This window comes from Primulina eburnea, unplaced genomic scaffold (assembly GCF_022965805.1).
Source record: "Primulina eburnea isolate SZY01 unplaced genomic scaffold, ASM2296580v1 ctg739_ERROPOS11973397, whole genome shotgun sequence".
NCBI classification, from domain to species: Eukaryota; Viridiplantae; Streptophyta; class Magnoliopsida; order Lamiales; family Gesneriaceae; genus Primulina; species Primulina eburnea.
Window position 1 is genome coordinate 4,015,779 of NW_027331510.1, and position 12,823 is coordinate 4,028,601.

At 34.3% G+C, this 12,823-nt stretch overlaps 3 protein-coding genes across 5 annotated transcripts; 1 reads left to right on the top strand and 2 right to left on the bottom strand.

The window, feature by feature from the left end:
- Window positions 1-72: 72 nt before the first annotated feature.
- LOC140822048 (Golgi apparatus membrane protein-like protein ECHIDNA) lies at window positions 73-3,329 on the bottom strand. Its single transcript, XM_073182775.1, has 6 exons — window positions 3,174-3,329; window positions 2,096-2,152; window positions 1,798-2,001; window positions 1,627-1,686; window positions 1,208-1,334; window positions 73-503 (listed from the first exon to the last, which is right to left on the bottom strand). Exons 1-6 carry the CDS (start codon window positions 3,186-3,188, stop codon window positions 415-417), a joined length of 552 nt encoding a protein of 183 aa, XP_073038876.1. The 5' UTR covers window positions 3,189-3,329; the 3' UTR covers window positions 73-414.
- A 938-nt stretch (window positions 3,330-4,267) lies between these two features.
- LOC140821703 (ABC transporter I family member 20-like) lies at window positions 4,268-8,386 on the top strand. The gene is made up of 7 exons (XM_073182261.1): window positions 4,268-4,507; window positions 5,319-5,452; window positions 5,897-6,016; window positions 6,789-6,884; window positions 6,993-7,145; window positions 7,231-7,308; window positions 7,922-8,386. Exons 1-7 carry the CDS (start codon window positions 4,336-4,338, stop codon window positions 8,156-8,158), a joined length of 990 nt encoding a protein of 329 aa, XP_073038362.1. The 5' UTR covers window positions 4,268-4,335; the 3' UTR covers window positions 8,159-8,386.
- A 644-nt stretch (window positions 8,387-9,030) lies between these two features.
- Window positions 9,031-12,002, bottom strand: LOC140821704 (ADP-ribosylation factor). Of its 3 annotated transcripts, none has more exons than XM_073182262.1 (7): window positions 11,872-12,002; window positions 10,883-11,035; window positions 10,644-10,714; window positions 10,281-10,400; window positions 9,686-9,804; window positions 9,418-9,499; window positions 9,031-9,305 (listed from the first exon to the last, which is right to left on the bottom strand). In XM_073182262.1, exons 2-7 carry the CDS (start codon window positions 11,028-11,030, stop codon window positions 9,300-9,302), a joined length of 546 nt encoding a protein of 181 aa, XP_073038363.1. In that variant the 5' UTR covers window positions 11,031-11,035; window positions 11,872-12,002; the 3' UTR covers window positions 9,031-9,299. The 3 variants fall into 3 exon arrangements, with proteins under 3 accessions (XP_073038363.1, XP_073038365.1, XP_073038366.1); XM_073182264.1 differs by having other exon boundaries at window positions 10,883-11,103; window positions 11,872-11,995; XM_073182265.1 differs by having other exon boundaries at window positions 11,793-11,958.
- Between the last annotated feature and the right edge of the window lie 821 nt (window positions 12,003-12,823).

Below are 12,823 nucleotides of genomic sequence, written 5' to 3' on the forward strand. Positions count from 1 at the left end.
TTCAAACAAAAAGATCAAATATTCGTATTTCCGAAAAATTTCCCAAAATGTCATTCATGAAAATGCTGGAAATGAGACCAAAACCGCATATAATTTACGTGATAAGCCTGGTAATAGTTACATTCTGAAGTACATTTACATTTCCATACACCAACGTTCTTGCGATTACAAAAATTTATCAGCATGAGGCAAAATGAGGTAAAGTAACAAGAGAAATGAAACAATTAGATCTCTAACAAGGTCTCAAATTGAAACGATACAAGATCCTCTTCCCCTTATACCACGAAGTACGAAAAGTGTGCATGTCATAAACCACCAACTCTTCCATGAAGTACGAAAAGTGTGCATGTCATAAACCACCAACTCTTCAAAACTCCGTATTTCTTTTCATCGCGTCGATTATGTATAAACCATTCAAACGACGCTAAATGCGGATTGAATAGTCGATGAGAATCGAGACGCAATGGTCTGCGTAGCGAATGCTTGAAGCTGCTTCTTAGCATCTGGAGGTGAAAGACAAGTATTATTTATCAATGGGATTAATCAAAATAAAAACTAATACTAAGCTATCTCGATTAAATTTAAGTTCTTCATTGCGCCAGGATATGAATGAAGGATCATAAGTAAAAACCTTTTCATAAGTACGGCATTGTAACTAGCTCCAAACTAATGCAAAGTAACTAACAACGAGACTTGCATCGATAGCAAAATCATGTAAACAAGGAGCACCATGCTAACAAGTTTCAAAATGAAAGATCCCTTGGAAAACCAAGTGAGTCATTTATGTGCATCCAATGAAAATTTTTGTTGACTCTTTGTATAAATGATACAGAACTAACAGATGACAGCTTGATGTTGCAGGGGTATCATGAGCCACGAGCATTTTCTCCCCTCAAATTTGAAATTCGGACAGAACACCAAAAAACATCACATTTAATAATGAGAGATGGAACATTTTTATGGCTAGCCAGTGAGTAAGGCATTTGAAGCAAAGGGTCATCTCCAGAAACAACCTTTAAAAGAGGTCAAATCCAAAATTGATTTGGAATATCGTGGATATTATCTCAAGGGAGGTAATGGAATTCTGTTTACCCCAAATCAAGGACGTTATAGTTAAGTTACTTTTGAGATCCATACTATGCATTATGCAACAATCGAAACTAAAAAAAGAACCAAACATGAGATGCGTGTCAGTAAGTCCACATACCTTTACGGCATTTGGTAAATCCAACAATATTGGCAATGCTCAGTGTCAAACATACACCAACAACAAGAAGATAATCAGCTTGAAACCTAATGATAGAGAATATGGCAAAGAAGATCCATGCGACCGCCTACAAGGAAAAGGCAATGCTTTAGGTGGATTTCAAGATATCAAATGGAAACGGCTTCTCAAAATGCTGTTAACATGACAAACGATTGAGACCAAATAGCAAGTAAAAATAGAAGCAACCTTGAAGTCCACCATGATGGCAAATAAGTTTAAATTCCATAGCTTTTGAAGAAAATGGATGATATACCAAGTGTTGGCAGAACACTTTTGTTTATGCTTTATGCTTAGCACTGTTGCAGCGACCACCTGATATTTCAACGATTCAAAATTTTTAATTAAAATTATTTGCTTACTGTGAGGTACAAGGTCCACCAGAACAGCCATGAATCCTTCTTGTTCATCCGAGCAAGTGACTAAGAAAGAGAGGATATATGGGGTGCAAAAACATTTATTATGCACTGTAATACAACTTTTAAAATAATGAAGGAAAGAACAAATGTAAACCCGCATATAAGATGCCTCACCTCTTGGTCAAGACATTCGAATTTCCACACACTTTCACCATCGTCATTTATTTCATTCCACCACCTAAGACCCACCAAGATGCGTCCACTTACGTTCTTGACTACCCAGAAATCAAGGGCAGATAGAAGTACAGTCACCACAAAAATGATGACAAAACTATCAAAAAAGAGAGTAGAAAGAATATAAAATGCCAAAGCAGCTGCCTGTCAAAACAGAGAATTTTTTTATCATCAGGAAATCAACAAACAAAATTAAAATCATAATTATAAAAAAGGTGACAAGGAAACTATGTTCAACCTTGAAAAGCACATGGAAGAAGCATATCTTTGGATGAGCATAATTCTCCCCTGGCGGCTGGCACCCAAAAAAAAAAGAGGTGAGCACTCCATCACTGTTTATTTAACTTTATCGTGCAGAGCAGAAAGGTTATTTTGTTTTTATTTATGTAAATATCATATCTATATTATCTTGAGATATTCAAAGTAACTAAGATAAGAAAAATGCAATCTCCAGAAAAGGCAAAGACTAAATTTAACTCTTCTTATACTAGAAAAATCGCACCGGAGAAAGTTCCATTACACAGGTACAACATAAACTGTTTTTCTCATACAAAAAAAGATCAACATATGAGCATTTGCTTCTAAACATAAAATTAGACACAGAGTTAGTCCTTTATAAAGTTTTGAAACGACTGTATTGTCAAATACATTAACATGAAAGAAATGCAATCAAATTCAGTACATACCTAGTTTTCATGTACTTAATTGGTTATAATTGAGAAGGGGTATTGAAAGCTTAGATGGGCCTGGCCAAGAAATCTATAACAAAAATGGAATACATTTTTGATAGAATGCCATTTTTAGAAAAATGAAAATATTGTTGGATAGCCACAACTTTAATAGCAACGCCAGAACTTGCAGCTTCAAATGCCATCTCATGCACTTGTGTAACCAAGCCATCGAGCAGAATTTTTTTCATCTAGAATTTACTGAGAAAAGCATCAATTAAGGGAATTTTATCAGGTAAAGCAGCTAAGACCAACTAAACAAAGGATCCCCAAATCAAATCACTAAATCAAGATGTTCCATCCGTTCACTACATCATTTGCCCCAGTATAAATCTCAACTTCTAAAATTATCCCAAATAAACAAGCTCGAGCCAAATCAAATCGCTAAATCAAGATGTTCCAACCGAATCAAAAGAAATCAGATCCCCTAAGTTTGATTCAACAAATGTAGTCGATCTGATTACCAGATCACAAAATATAATAGAATTAACCACTATATCATCTATAACACTCGCAAATTAATAGTTAGAAACACACCACGTGTTCAAGATATTCCTTTTGAAAGTAAACCAGATTACGAAAACTTACAGGATTTAGATCCATTTTATGCTGATAGTAAATTTGATGGAGATCTTCGATTCAGCTTCCAATTTTTTGATCAGATTTTATGTGTATATGTAGACCGAGCCGCTTCTCTTGGAGTCTTGAATTTACGTAAATGGAAGGAATTCTCGTTGATAATTAAGCACAAATTATTGAAGATTCAGTAATTGCAAAATAATCCCTGGATAACAACATATTTGAAAAATCACCCTAATATCTTCAGATTTATTGGAAAAATGACAAGTAATTTTTGAATTAGAATCCTTTATTTTAGGTGTGTATAATCTCAGTCGAGTCAGCATTTATGATGTTTACAGTAAAATATAATCTATTTTTTAGACTAGGTTTTTTGTGAGATGGTTTCGCGAATCTTTATCTGTGAGCCGAGTCAACCTTACCGATATTTACAATAAAAAATAATATTTTTAACATAAAAAATAATATTTTTTTCATAAATGATCCAAATAAGATATACGTCGTTTTGTCCATTTTTTATCTGCTAAAATGGATTTCTATTGTTTTTGAAGTCTTGGTAAATTATCGGTCGTCCTTATAGATAAAGTAACATATAATTTTTGTGTGATCGTATATTTAAAAAAATATTAGATTCAACAATAACCTTAAATTATAACTTTTGATTAATTATTAAGTATTTGATTTTAAAATTAATTCAAAGTTAAACTAAAAATATTTATTTCTCGTCTGCTCAAATATTGTGGTAAAAAAAAAAAATATATATATATATATATATATATATATATATATATATTTATGAAAATTTGTATTTTTGAGCGTATGTTTATCTATTTATAATTTTGATAATCTATATTATCAAATTTCAGTTGCATTTCAATTTTCGATAATTTCTAGTCTTTTTAATCAAAAATATTGACGTAAAATTACAGATGAATAATTTATTACTACGACATCAATATTATATCAGAAAAATGATCAAAATATAAAGATAACAAATTAAAAACTAAAATTTAACATAAATGACCAAAATCATATAAAGTCAAATAAATCCGACAAAAAATGAGATTTTTTCCAATATTTAATTATGGGACAAAAATAAAGGTTCTAAAAGGCAATTGAGTCATGTGGAGCGAAGCTATAAGATTTTTATGTAGCTAGATCGAGGTGAGAAATGGCGGTACAGGAGGAGAACTCGCGACCCGCGGTGGTGATCAACAGCCTCAGCTTCACTTACCCAGGAATCGACGGCCATCCTCCTCCAGGTTCCACCCCTTTGATCGATGAATTTTCCCTCACTCTCCACGGCGGCGATCGTTGTCTTCTTGTTGGCTCTAATGGCGCGGGTATTTTTATTTTCACTGAGGATTTTCAGCTTTTGCTTTTAATTCTGATAATTCAGTAAAAATCGATTCTTGATTGTTTGGTTATCACTAGGATAAGCAGTCACAATGAATTAGCCTTAGTTTCTTGATACGGTTCTAGAGTTTGCAATGAACCGATTGACAAATGGGCAATTGAGCAGCAGCGCCTGTTAGCATGAAATGCACATGATAGTCATAATTTCGTGTATGAAACTAATAGCCAAACTGTTGATTTACTGCGTGGGTTAAATGTACTGTGGGGCGTTGGCTACATTGATGAAATAACAATAAGCAGTAGTCCCCATGGAAACTTCTCTCCTCTCCTCTCTCTCATGCCTCCTTTCATATTGGTAACAACCTACTGATTGTACTAATTTAGTCACAAAAAATGTCAAAAAGCAATACAACCAAGTATTTATTAATTATAACTTCATCTATACGTGTACTCATTTTAATACAGGGTGGTCAATTCTCCTCTTTTTCTTTTTCGTTCTTTTTTTATTACAAAATGTTTATTGTGCCAACCGCTGAATTATCATTATTGAATCATGAAATGCATATTTCTTTTTAGGATCAAGTGGTTGTCAGCCAACACGTAAACAAATCTGGTGTGACATATTTGCGATTATGTAATAAACGCTGATGTGATTGCGGTTTTTCCGCGAAAAAGTTTTTTTTCTGGAGACTTTTTATGTCTCTTCTTTTTCTTTCATGTGTCTCTGGCATTTTTTCCTCTTGTGGTCATTGTATAATCTTGCAAACAATCGATTCTTATTGTATATAATTTAATCAGGGAAAACAACTTTACTGAAAATAATTGGTGGGAAGCATATGGTAGAACAAGAGATGGTAAAGGTTTTCGGAAGATCTGCATTTCATGACACAGCATTGACGGCTTCAGGAGACCTCTCTTATCTTGGTGGCGAGGTTGGTTTTAAATCTTATTTTTTCCTTCCACCATCATGTCAGTGGTTAACATCAGTCAGGATGATCTGTATTACAGCTGCTTATAGAAATGGAAACTTACTTTCAACTTCACAGTTTGGAATGTCTTTTTGCTGATTATTTGTGTCTTCTTTAGTTTAATAGAAAGTTAGCAGTACCAAGTTATATATTGCCAATTAGTGAGTGGTTTTTTCTGGTTAAATTGCAGTTCTTCCATATCATTCCCCGTGTAAGGATAATTATTAATTTTTTAGTTCATCTTTTATCGTGAAATCACTTCTCAATGCTGACAATGGCTTAATTTGAAGGATATTGACTATCCTAACATGAAGTGAATAATGTGTTATTTGATTATAATGTTTTTAGTTTTGACTGTATGGATGTGACTCTGAAATGATTTGTAGTGAAAATATAATTATTATTTAGTGGAGACGAGAAGTTGCGTTTGCTGGTTTTGAGGTTCCAATTCGGATGGAGATTTCTGCAGAGAAAATGATATTTGGGGTTGCAGGTATCCATCCCCAAAGACGAGAAGAATTGATTAAGGTATAAGAGTTTTCTTTATTTTTGGTTTTGCTCCCTTTTACTCATAATGATGACCTTAAATCTTGATAGTCAATTTTTTCATCCATGATCACATTTGCTCTCACTGTTCCATAAACTACTTCTTGCTACAGTTGTTTAGAATTCATTTTCTTCACAGATAGCTAAGGCATCACAGAAGGCTTAAAATTGTTCTTTGACATTGACTTAATATTCACTGAATCAAGCCTTGTCTCTTGAAAACGTGGACCATTTTAATATATTGGGGTTTGATGTTAATTGCAACATGCCAACATTGAATCGACCGTCAGCACTATATGCCTATGTAAAAGAAAATTAGACACTTTAAAATAATATGAAATAGTTGGGCTACTAGGATAAAACAATCACACCCAAATAATGGGAATCAATCTCCTCCTTATTTTAATAAATGTTAACAATACATCAGTGATCAGACCTATATTGATTGGATATCCTGGAACATAGCTAGTCTCATTATTTATCATTAAAACTCAACATAGTCAACATGTGTATTAATCTTATACAAGATTCTGGTTAATCAGTTTAATTAGCCTTGAGAACTAGCAATTTGAAAGATTGATTATATTTGAGGACATTAAACTGCACTCTGTCGATTGAAATAGTAGAGAATTTTCCTCGAATCTGATTGGATATGCACCTCTGTAGCCATCATGCACATCCTGCACTGTGTTTCGATACGCATGGAGTACATTTTGTACGGTCACAAGTGAAATGGTTGGTTCTTTTTGTGTAGGTGTTGGGTATTGACTTGTCGTGGAGAATGCATAAAGTATCTGATGGTCAAAGAAGAAGAGTTCAAATATGTATGGGCCTTCTAAAGCCATTCAAGGTATTCACTTATTATATTTTTTGGGGAAAAGTCCCACGTTTATCCAAACTTAGAATGAGTCTATTCACCTCTACTTAAAGCCAGTTTGGTTATGCTTCTTGTGGTTAGGTACTATTGCTCGATGAAATAACGGTTGACTTAGATGTGCTTGCACGGTCTGACCTTCTAAGATTTCTGAAGAAAGAATGTGAAGAACGGGGTGCCACAATAATCTATGCAACACATATTTTTGATGGTCTTGAGGGCTGGCCATCACATATCGTAAGTTTCATTTTAGCTCCTCAATGTTGATTGCATTATAAGTGGTATACGTCAAGTGTTGGGCATCATCTTGAATTTTTATCAGGCTTATGTGGCTCGTGGGAAGTTGCAGCTAGTGATGCCAATGAATAAAATCAAAGAGATTAGCAAGTTGTCACTGATGGTTAGTTGCTTTCTTTTTAAAATAAAGCACTTCGACTTGAGTTTTTGCGGCCGTTCAATTAGGTCAGGGATGGAGTAGTTCCTACTTCCTAAGTCATATTGGGTACTTGTGTGCTTGGGGTAAGATAATAAGTCAAGAGTTGAATTTTCTTTTTGTTAATTTGTACTACCTTGCAAATAATTATGAGTTCTATTTTTCATTTAATGTACAAAAACCGTGCGACACCTAAAGCATTCATATTAGACATGTCCTATGTGTAGTTGGTTGTTTGTCCTGTGTAGTGGTTTGCTGTGAAGTTTTATTTTAGAAATAAGCACTTCAGAGCTGAAAAACATTTCAGAAACACCGCAACAAACTTGTGAAAAACTGGGTCATTTCTCGTAATACACACATCAAGTCAGCAGCCGCATTCTAACAAAAACAAATGTCAAGAATAAAATTATGTTCTTGATTAATTTATCAACTGAAATAAAAACCGATAATGATGCAATCATGTATCTTGTACCTTCTATTGATTTTCTTCATAACGTCTCCAGAAGTGGAAAATATCAAATGCTTCATGATAGCGCGTTCTTACCCCAATAGTTGCTACCTTGTGTTTATGAATTTACAGAGAACTGTGGAGAGTTGGCTGAGAAAAGAGAGAGATGATGAGCGGCAGCAAAGGAAAGAGAGAGAAGCTAATGGTACTCCAGAATATGACAAAAAAGTCGAAGGCAGTCGTGTAGCTGGTGATCCAGCTCGCTCTGCTGTCCGTGTGCTAAATAACGGGTGGGCTGCTGGGAGGCTGAATTCAACTGTAGCTGGTGAAGAAAGCTTCTCCTTTAGCTCTAACAGGGTCCTCAGATAAGAAAACGGAAGTTTTCACACCTCTATACCTGGCTGCAAAACTATCACCATTCACTGTATGACCGATTTTCCTGGCTTTTTTTAATATTGTCCCAATTAACAATGCTTATAAATTGAATTACTATAGCATATGGGCATCATTGATTCCTTATGTTTTAATGTATCTTTTTTTGTTACGTTTCATTTCTTGTCGCCCAGTCTCAAGAGTAAAGTTTGCATTGACATGAAATACATCTGATCCTCTATTGTCAGAAGTTTGACGATTTTATGCAGTAAAATTATGTTATTCTTGGGAAATTCGAAACCATTGTGCATCCAACAGCCCACATTTGGCCAAACAAACATTTGGATCCACGATTATTTTAAAGCATCGAATTTCTCTTACTCTTTGTTTCGTGTAATTCATGTGTTGCTTGACAAACGGAAAGTCGTTTAAGGATGAGTGGTTTAATTGCAGTAAAAATACCCTATATTTTTCATCTTTGAATTGTAAAGACTTTCATGCCAACTCGGAATTCTGTCGACCCAATCTACTTATTTAAAATGATAAAAAAAATGCAAAATATATTCAAAATTTATGCAAAGCTAGCCTCGCACATAGGTTTTAGGAGGAAAGTTTTTCAGAAGATTGGGTGAAAACATTTACTTGGAGTGGATGATACGTGCAAACCATCTTAATAATTTAGCCCACTCTCATCTTAAATTGCTTTCAGCCCGACCTTCGATCTAAAATTTTGATTTCTAATTCAATCAGCTCTTTTAATGACATAAGCCGGCCGAGTAATTTGACTGATAATATTTTGTTCAAAATTTTAAAACAGTTTTGTGCAATCACTAAATACTCCCCGAAGTGAACTGACACGGACAACCTAAAGATATCAAGCATTAATTTCAATAACCAAAATGATGAAATGAATATATATATGTACAGTTATTTCTGGAAAATAACTGCATAATAGCTTAAACCTTAAAACAACAAAAGTGAAATCTTAACCTACACAAGTCACAACAAAGATGCGTATCTGTTCAAAAAAAATAAACGATCAAACACGATAATCATTTCAACAGAAAGCAAGAAAGTACACAAATATCTTGACGAGGAGTAAGATAAAAAGAGTCCATAATTCATCCATCATCTCTTCTTAAGCCTGTCACAAAAATTCAAATAAAGAAAGCACGCGAGAATAATTAGAATATGCAACCATGACAAGAACAGTTAAACCAGTAAAATCAGCCCCTGAGCAAAATGAAGGATTGTACCTTGCTAGCGATGTTGTTGGAGAGCCAATCGAGCCCTTCATAAAGGCCCTCACCAGAGGTGGCACAAGTGCTCTGGATATACCTGAACCAAATATCAAGAAAAGTCTCCATCAGTTCGCATAGAGGGACTAAGAATATATGCATGTGCGCATGCATTTTATTTCCCTTCAAATTTGCAACCATGATGTTGTCAAGTGCACATAGGCCGGCCAAAATTCAGACACATCTGGGGAAAATGTGTTTTTGTAGAGAGAGGGAGAAAGAGTACCAATGACGTTGACGAAGAGAGTGAAGTCCAAGCTTGTCAGTTATCTCAGCTGCGTTCATAGCATTTGGAAGATCTTGTTTGTTTGCAAAAACAAGCAGCACTGCATCTCTTAGCTCATCCTACAGGGTAACCAGGGCTTTCAGTCATATCATTGCTGAAATTAATGGATGATGAAAGTTTCCATACTTGTACTATGACTCTCTTTAATTTGTAAAGAGAATTTTCCATCTTTTTTTCACCTCAACCAAGCATACTAGGCAAATGGTTAGAGAATAAGAGGTATAGATTATATTTTCTGACATATTTTCAAGTTTTTTACGGGAAAAAGAGGCTGGGAGAATCGCATCCCGCTTTCCCTCAACTAAAAATCTGACATCCACTATTATACAACTAAAAATATTTCAAGACATCTTTGCTCCTAAAATAACATCATTATGCCCCACTCAATCTAAAGCTACGGGTCTGCCACTATTTAAGGGGATGGGTGAGTGTGATTGCTTCATAGTTGACGAGATAGTACAATCCATCCAGTAAGGCAGCCTACATTGAGATACTTAATACAGGTGAAATTGTTAGATAAAAAAAGTTCGATTACCTCATTCAGCATTCGGTGCAGCTCATCCCTAGCCTCCACAACACGATCTCGATCATTACTATCAACCACAAAGATCAGCCCTTGCGTGTTCTGGAAATAATGCCTCCACAATGGCCGGATCTAGATTAATGAAAATCAAAATGCATAGAGAGGCGGCCTATTAATTATGATGGTCAAAATATTTAAGCTCGTGTGATTGAAAAATCAAGAACGGGTGAAAATAATTCACAACCCATGTACAAAATACCATCTAAATTTCCTCTTGCACACACACCCAACTTTACACGCATATGACGGTTAAAAGGAGAAAGAGGGGGGGAGGGGGGGGGGGGGACAACAAAAACGTGCTACAACACAACATGCCTTATCTTGGCCCCCAACATCCCAGACAGTGAAGCTTATGTTCTTGTATTCCACAGTCTCCACATTGAATCCTATAACAGGATGTCAACTGACAATTAGAAAGTGAATCACTTTATATTTAGATAATTCCAAGGAAGAAAATACAAACAAAGTAAACTTAAAAATGACACAATAAACATGAAGCTAACATGATCAGAAGGTTCCATAATGTTAAATAGTCATATTGGCTATTATCATACCAATAGTTGGGATGGTTGTCACTATCTCACCCAGCTTGAGTTTGTACAATATCGTGGTCTTACCGGCAGCATCAAGACCTACCATAAGAATCCGCATCTCCTTCTTGGCAAACAGTCGACTGAAAAGCTTGGTGAATGACAACCCCATATTCGCTGTTAGTTACACCCACAAAATTAATGACTCAGTTTCCCGGGGAAGGACTGATAAGTGATAATAATACCTGTGGTGTTAAAGAATACAGTGACATAGAGCACCATGGTGTTAAAGCAGTTCGGCAAAATAAACAAAGCGAAAAATGGGAAAATCTGTGAGTCTCAAAGTTGCAGAACCACTGCGCTCCTTAGACAAATGATCTATCAACTAATAGGATATGGGAAGCGGGAATACACACGTGCATTATTAAGGACCAATTGACAGGCTAAGTCCACATCAAGTAAAAGACTTTGCTATGGTGCACTGGGAATTCACTCAAGCAAGCAATGAAACAAGCCATTCACATATTTACCTTATAATTTTCTCCTCCTCGTCAAAACAATTTTGCAGCATTTGAAAAAGGTAATATTCAAATAAAGTTTGAAGTCATTGAAGAGTATATATGTGTTGGGCATGATCTACAAAACACTTCTTTGACCAGTTATGATTGACCATGCAGACAATCATAACCTTTTCTGAATATAAATAATCTTGAGAAATGGCAACCATGGATCAAAATTTTTTTGGGAAAGATTCATACCAACGAAATAATTCCATCCAAATCACAGGAAAAAAATCTCATTACGTTGTAAAATCAAACGATCCTTCACTTTAACATAAGAAACCATGAAAACCGGATCAAATCGTCTAATTTCTTGTAACATACAAGGTACGCAGACATTAAAAAAAAAAAGAGATCGAATTATAAACTCCAACCTGCAATTTACTCGATTACGATTAACAATTACGTTGGTGAAATACGTAAAAGAAAGATCGAAGGAAAGCAATAGCTTACGTGATGCAAATTTGGGGAAAGAGGAAATGATTTGGGAGGAAGAGGGTAAGATTGTGTTCCGGGAAGACGACGCTATTTTATTTCGTTACCTTTTGTCATAATCAAAATTTAACTCATTTCATTTGAAGGGTTGAAAATAAATAAGAGATAAAAATTTTGCATTTGTATATATATATTTTTTAAAAAAAATTTATTTTAATAAATCTCAATATTAGCTTTATATTTTAGATTCTCTATAATATAATTTTTGAATTAATGTGATATTCCACTTTAACTCTAAGTCGATACCATATCACCGTCAAATCGTATATAAGAATTAAAAATTAAAAGAAAAAATGAATTAATACTGAATTTGACAACGCAAATAAAAAATTTGAAAAAAACGAATTAATACTGAATTTAACAACACATATGATTAAAATCACAAAAAAATCAAATATAAATAATCGGAAAATTCAAATTTCCATGCATATTTATAGAATAAATCTCTTGTTAAACGGTCTCACGAATTTTTATCTTGAGACGAATCAAGCCTATCGATATTCACAATAAAAAATAATACTCTTAGATTAAAAAAATAATATTTTTCATTAATAACCCAAATAATATATATATATATATATATATATATATATATATATATATATATATAGTTTTGATATCCTGCACACCTACAGTGTACACCTATGTGAGCACCGATGATGTGTCACTCACCTATTGGATGTGATGAAATATAGAAAAATTACACATACAATGGGTGAGTGACACCTCATCTGTGTTCACAAAAGTGTGCACGGTAGGTGTGCAACATATCAAAACTATATATATAACAAAACATTTGGTTGATTTTACTTACTAGTGTAAAAAATACGCACATGATCTGCACATTACATGAATTCTTCAGTTATTTGTAAATTTCCTTAAAAAGTACTTTGTAACTTGGTCTGAACAA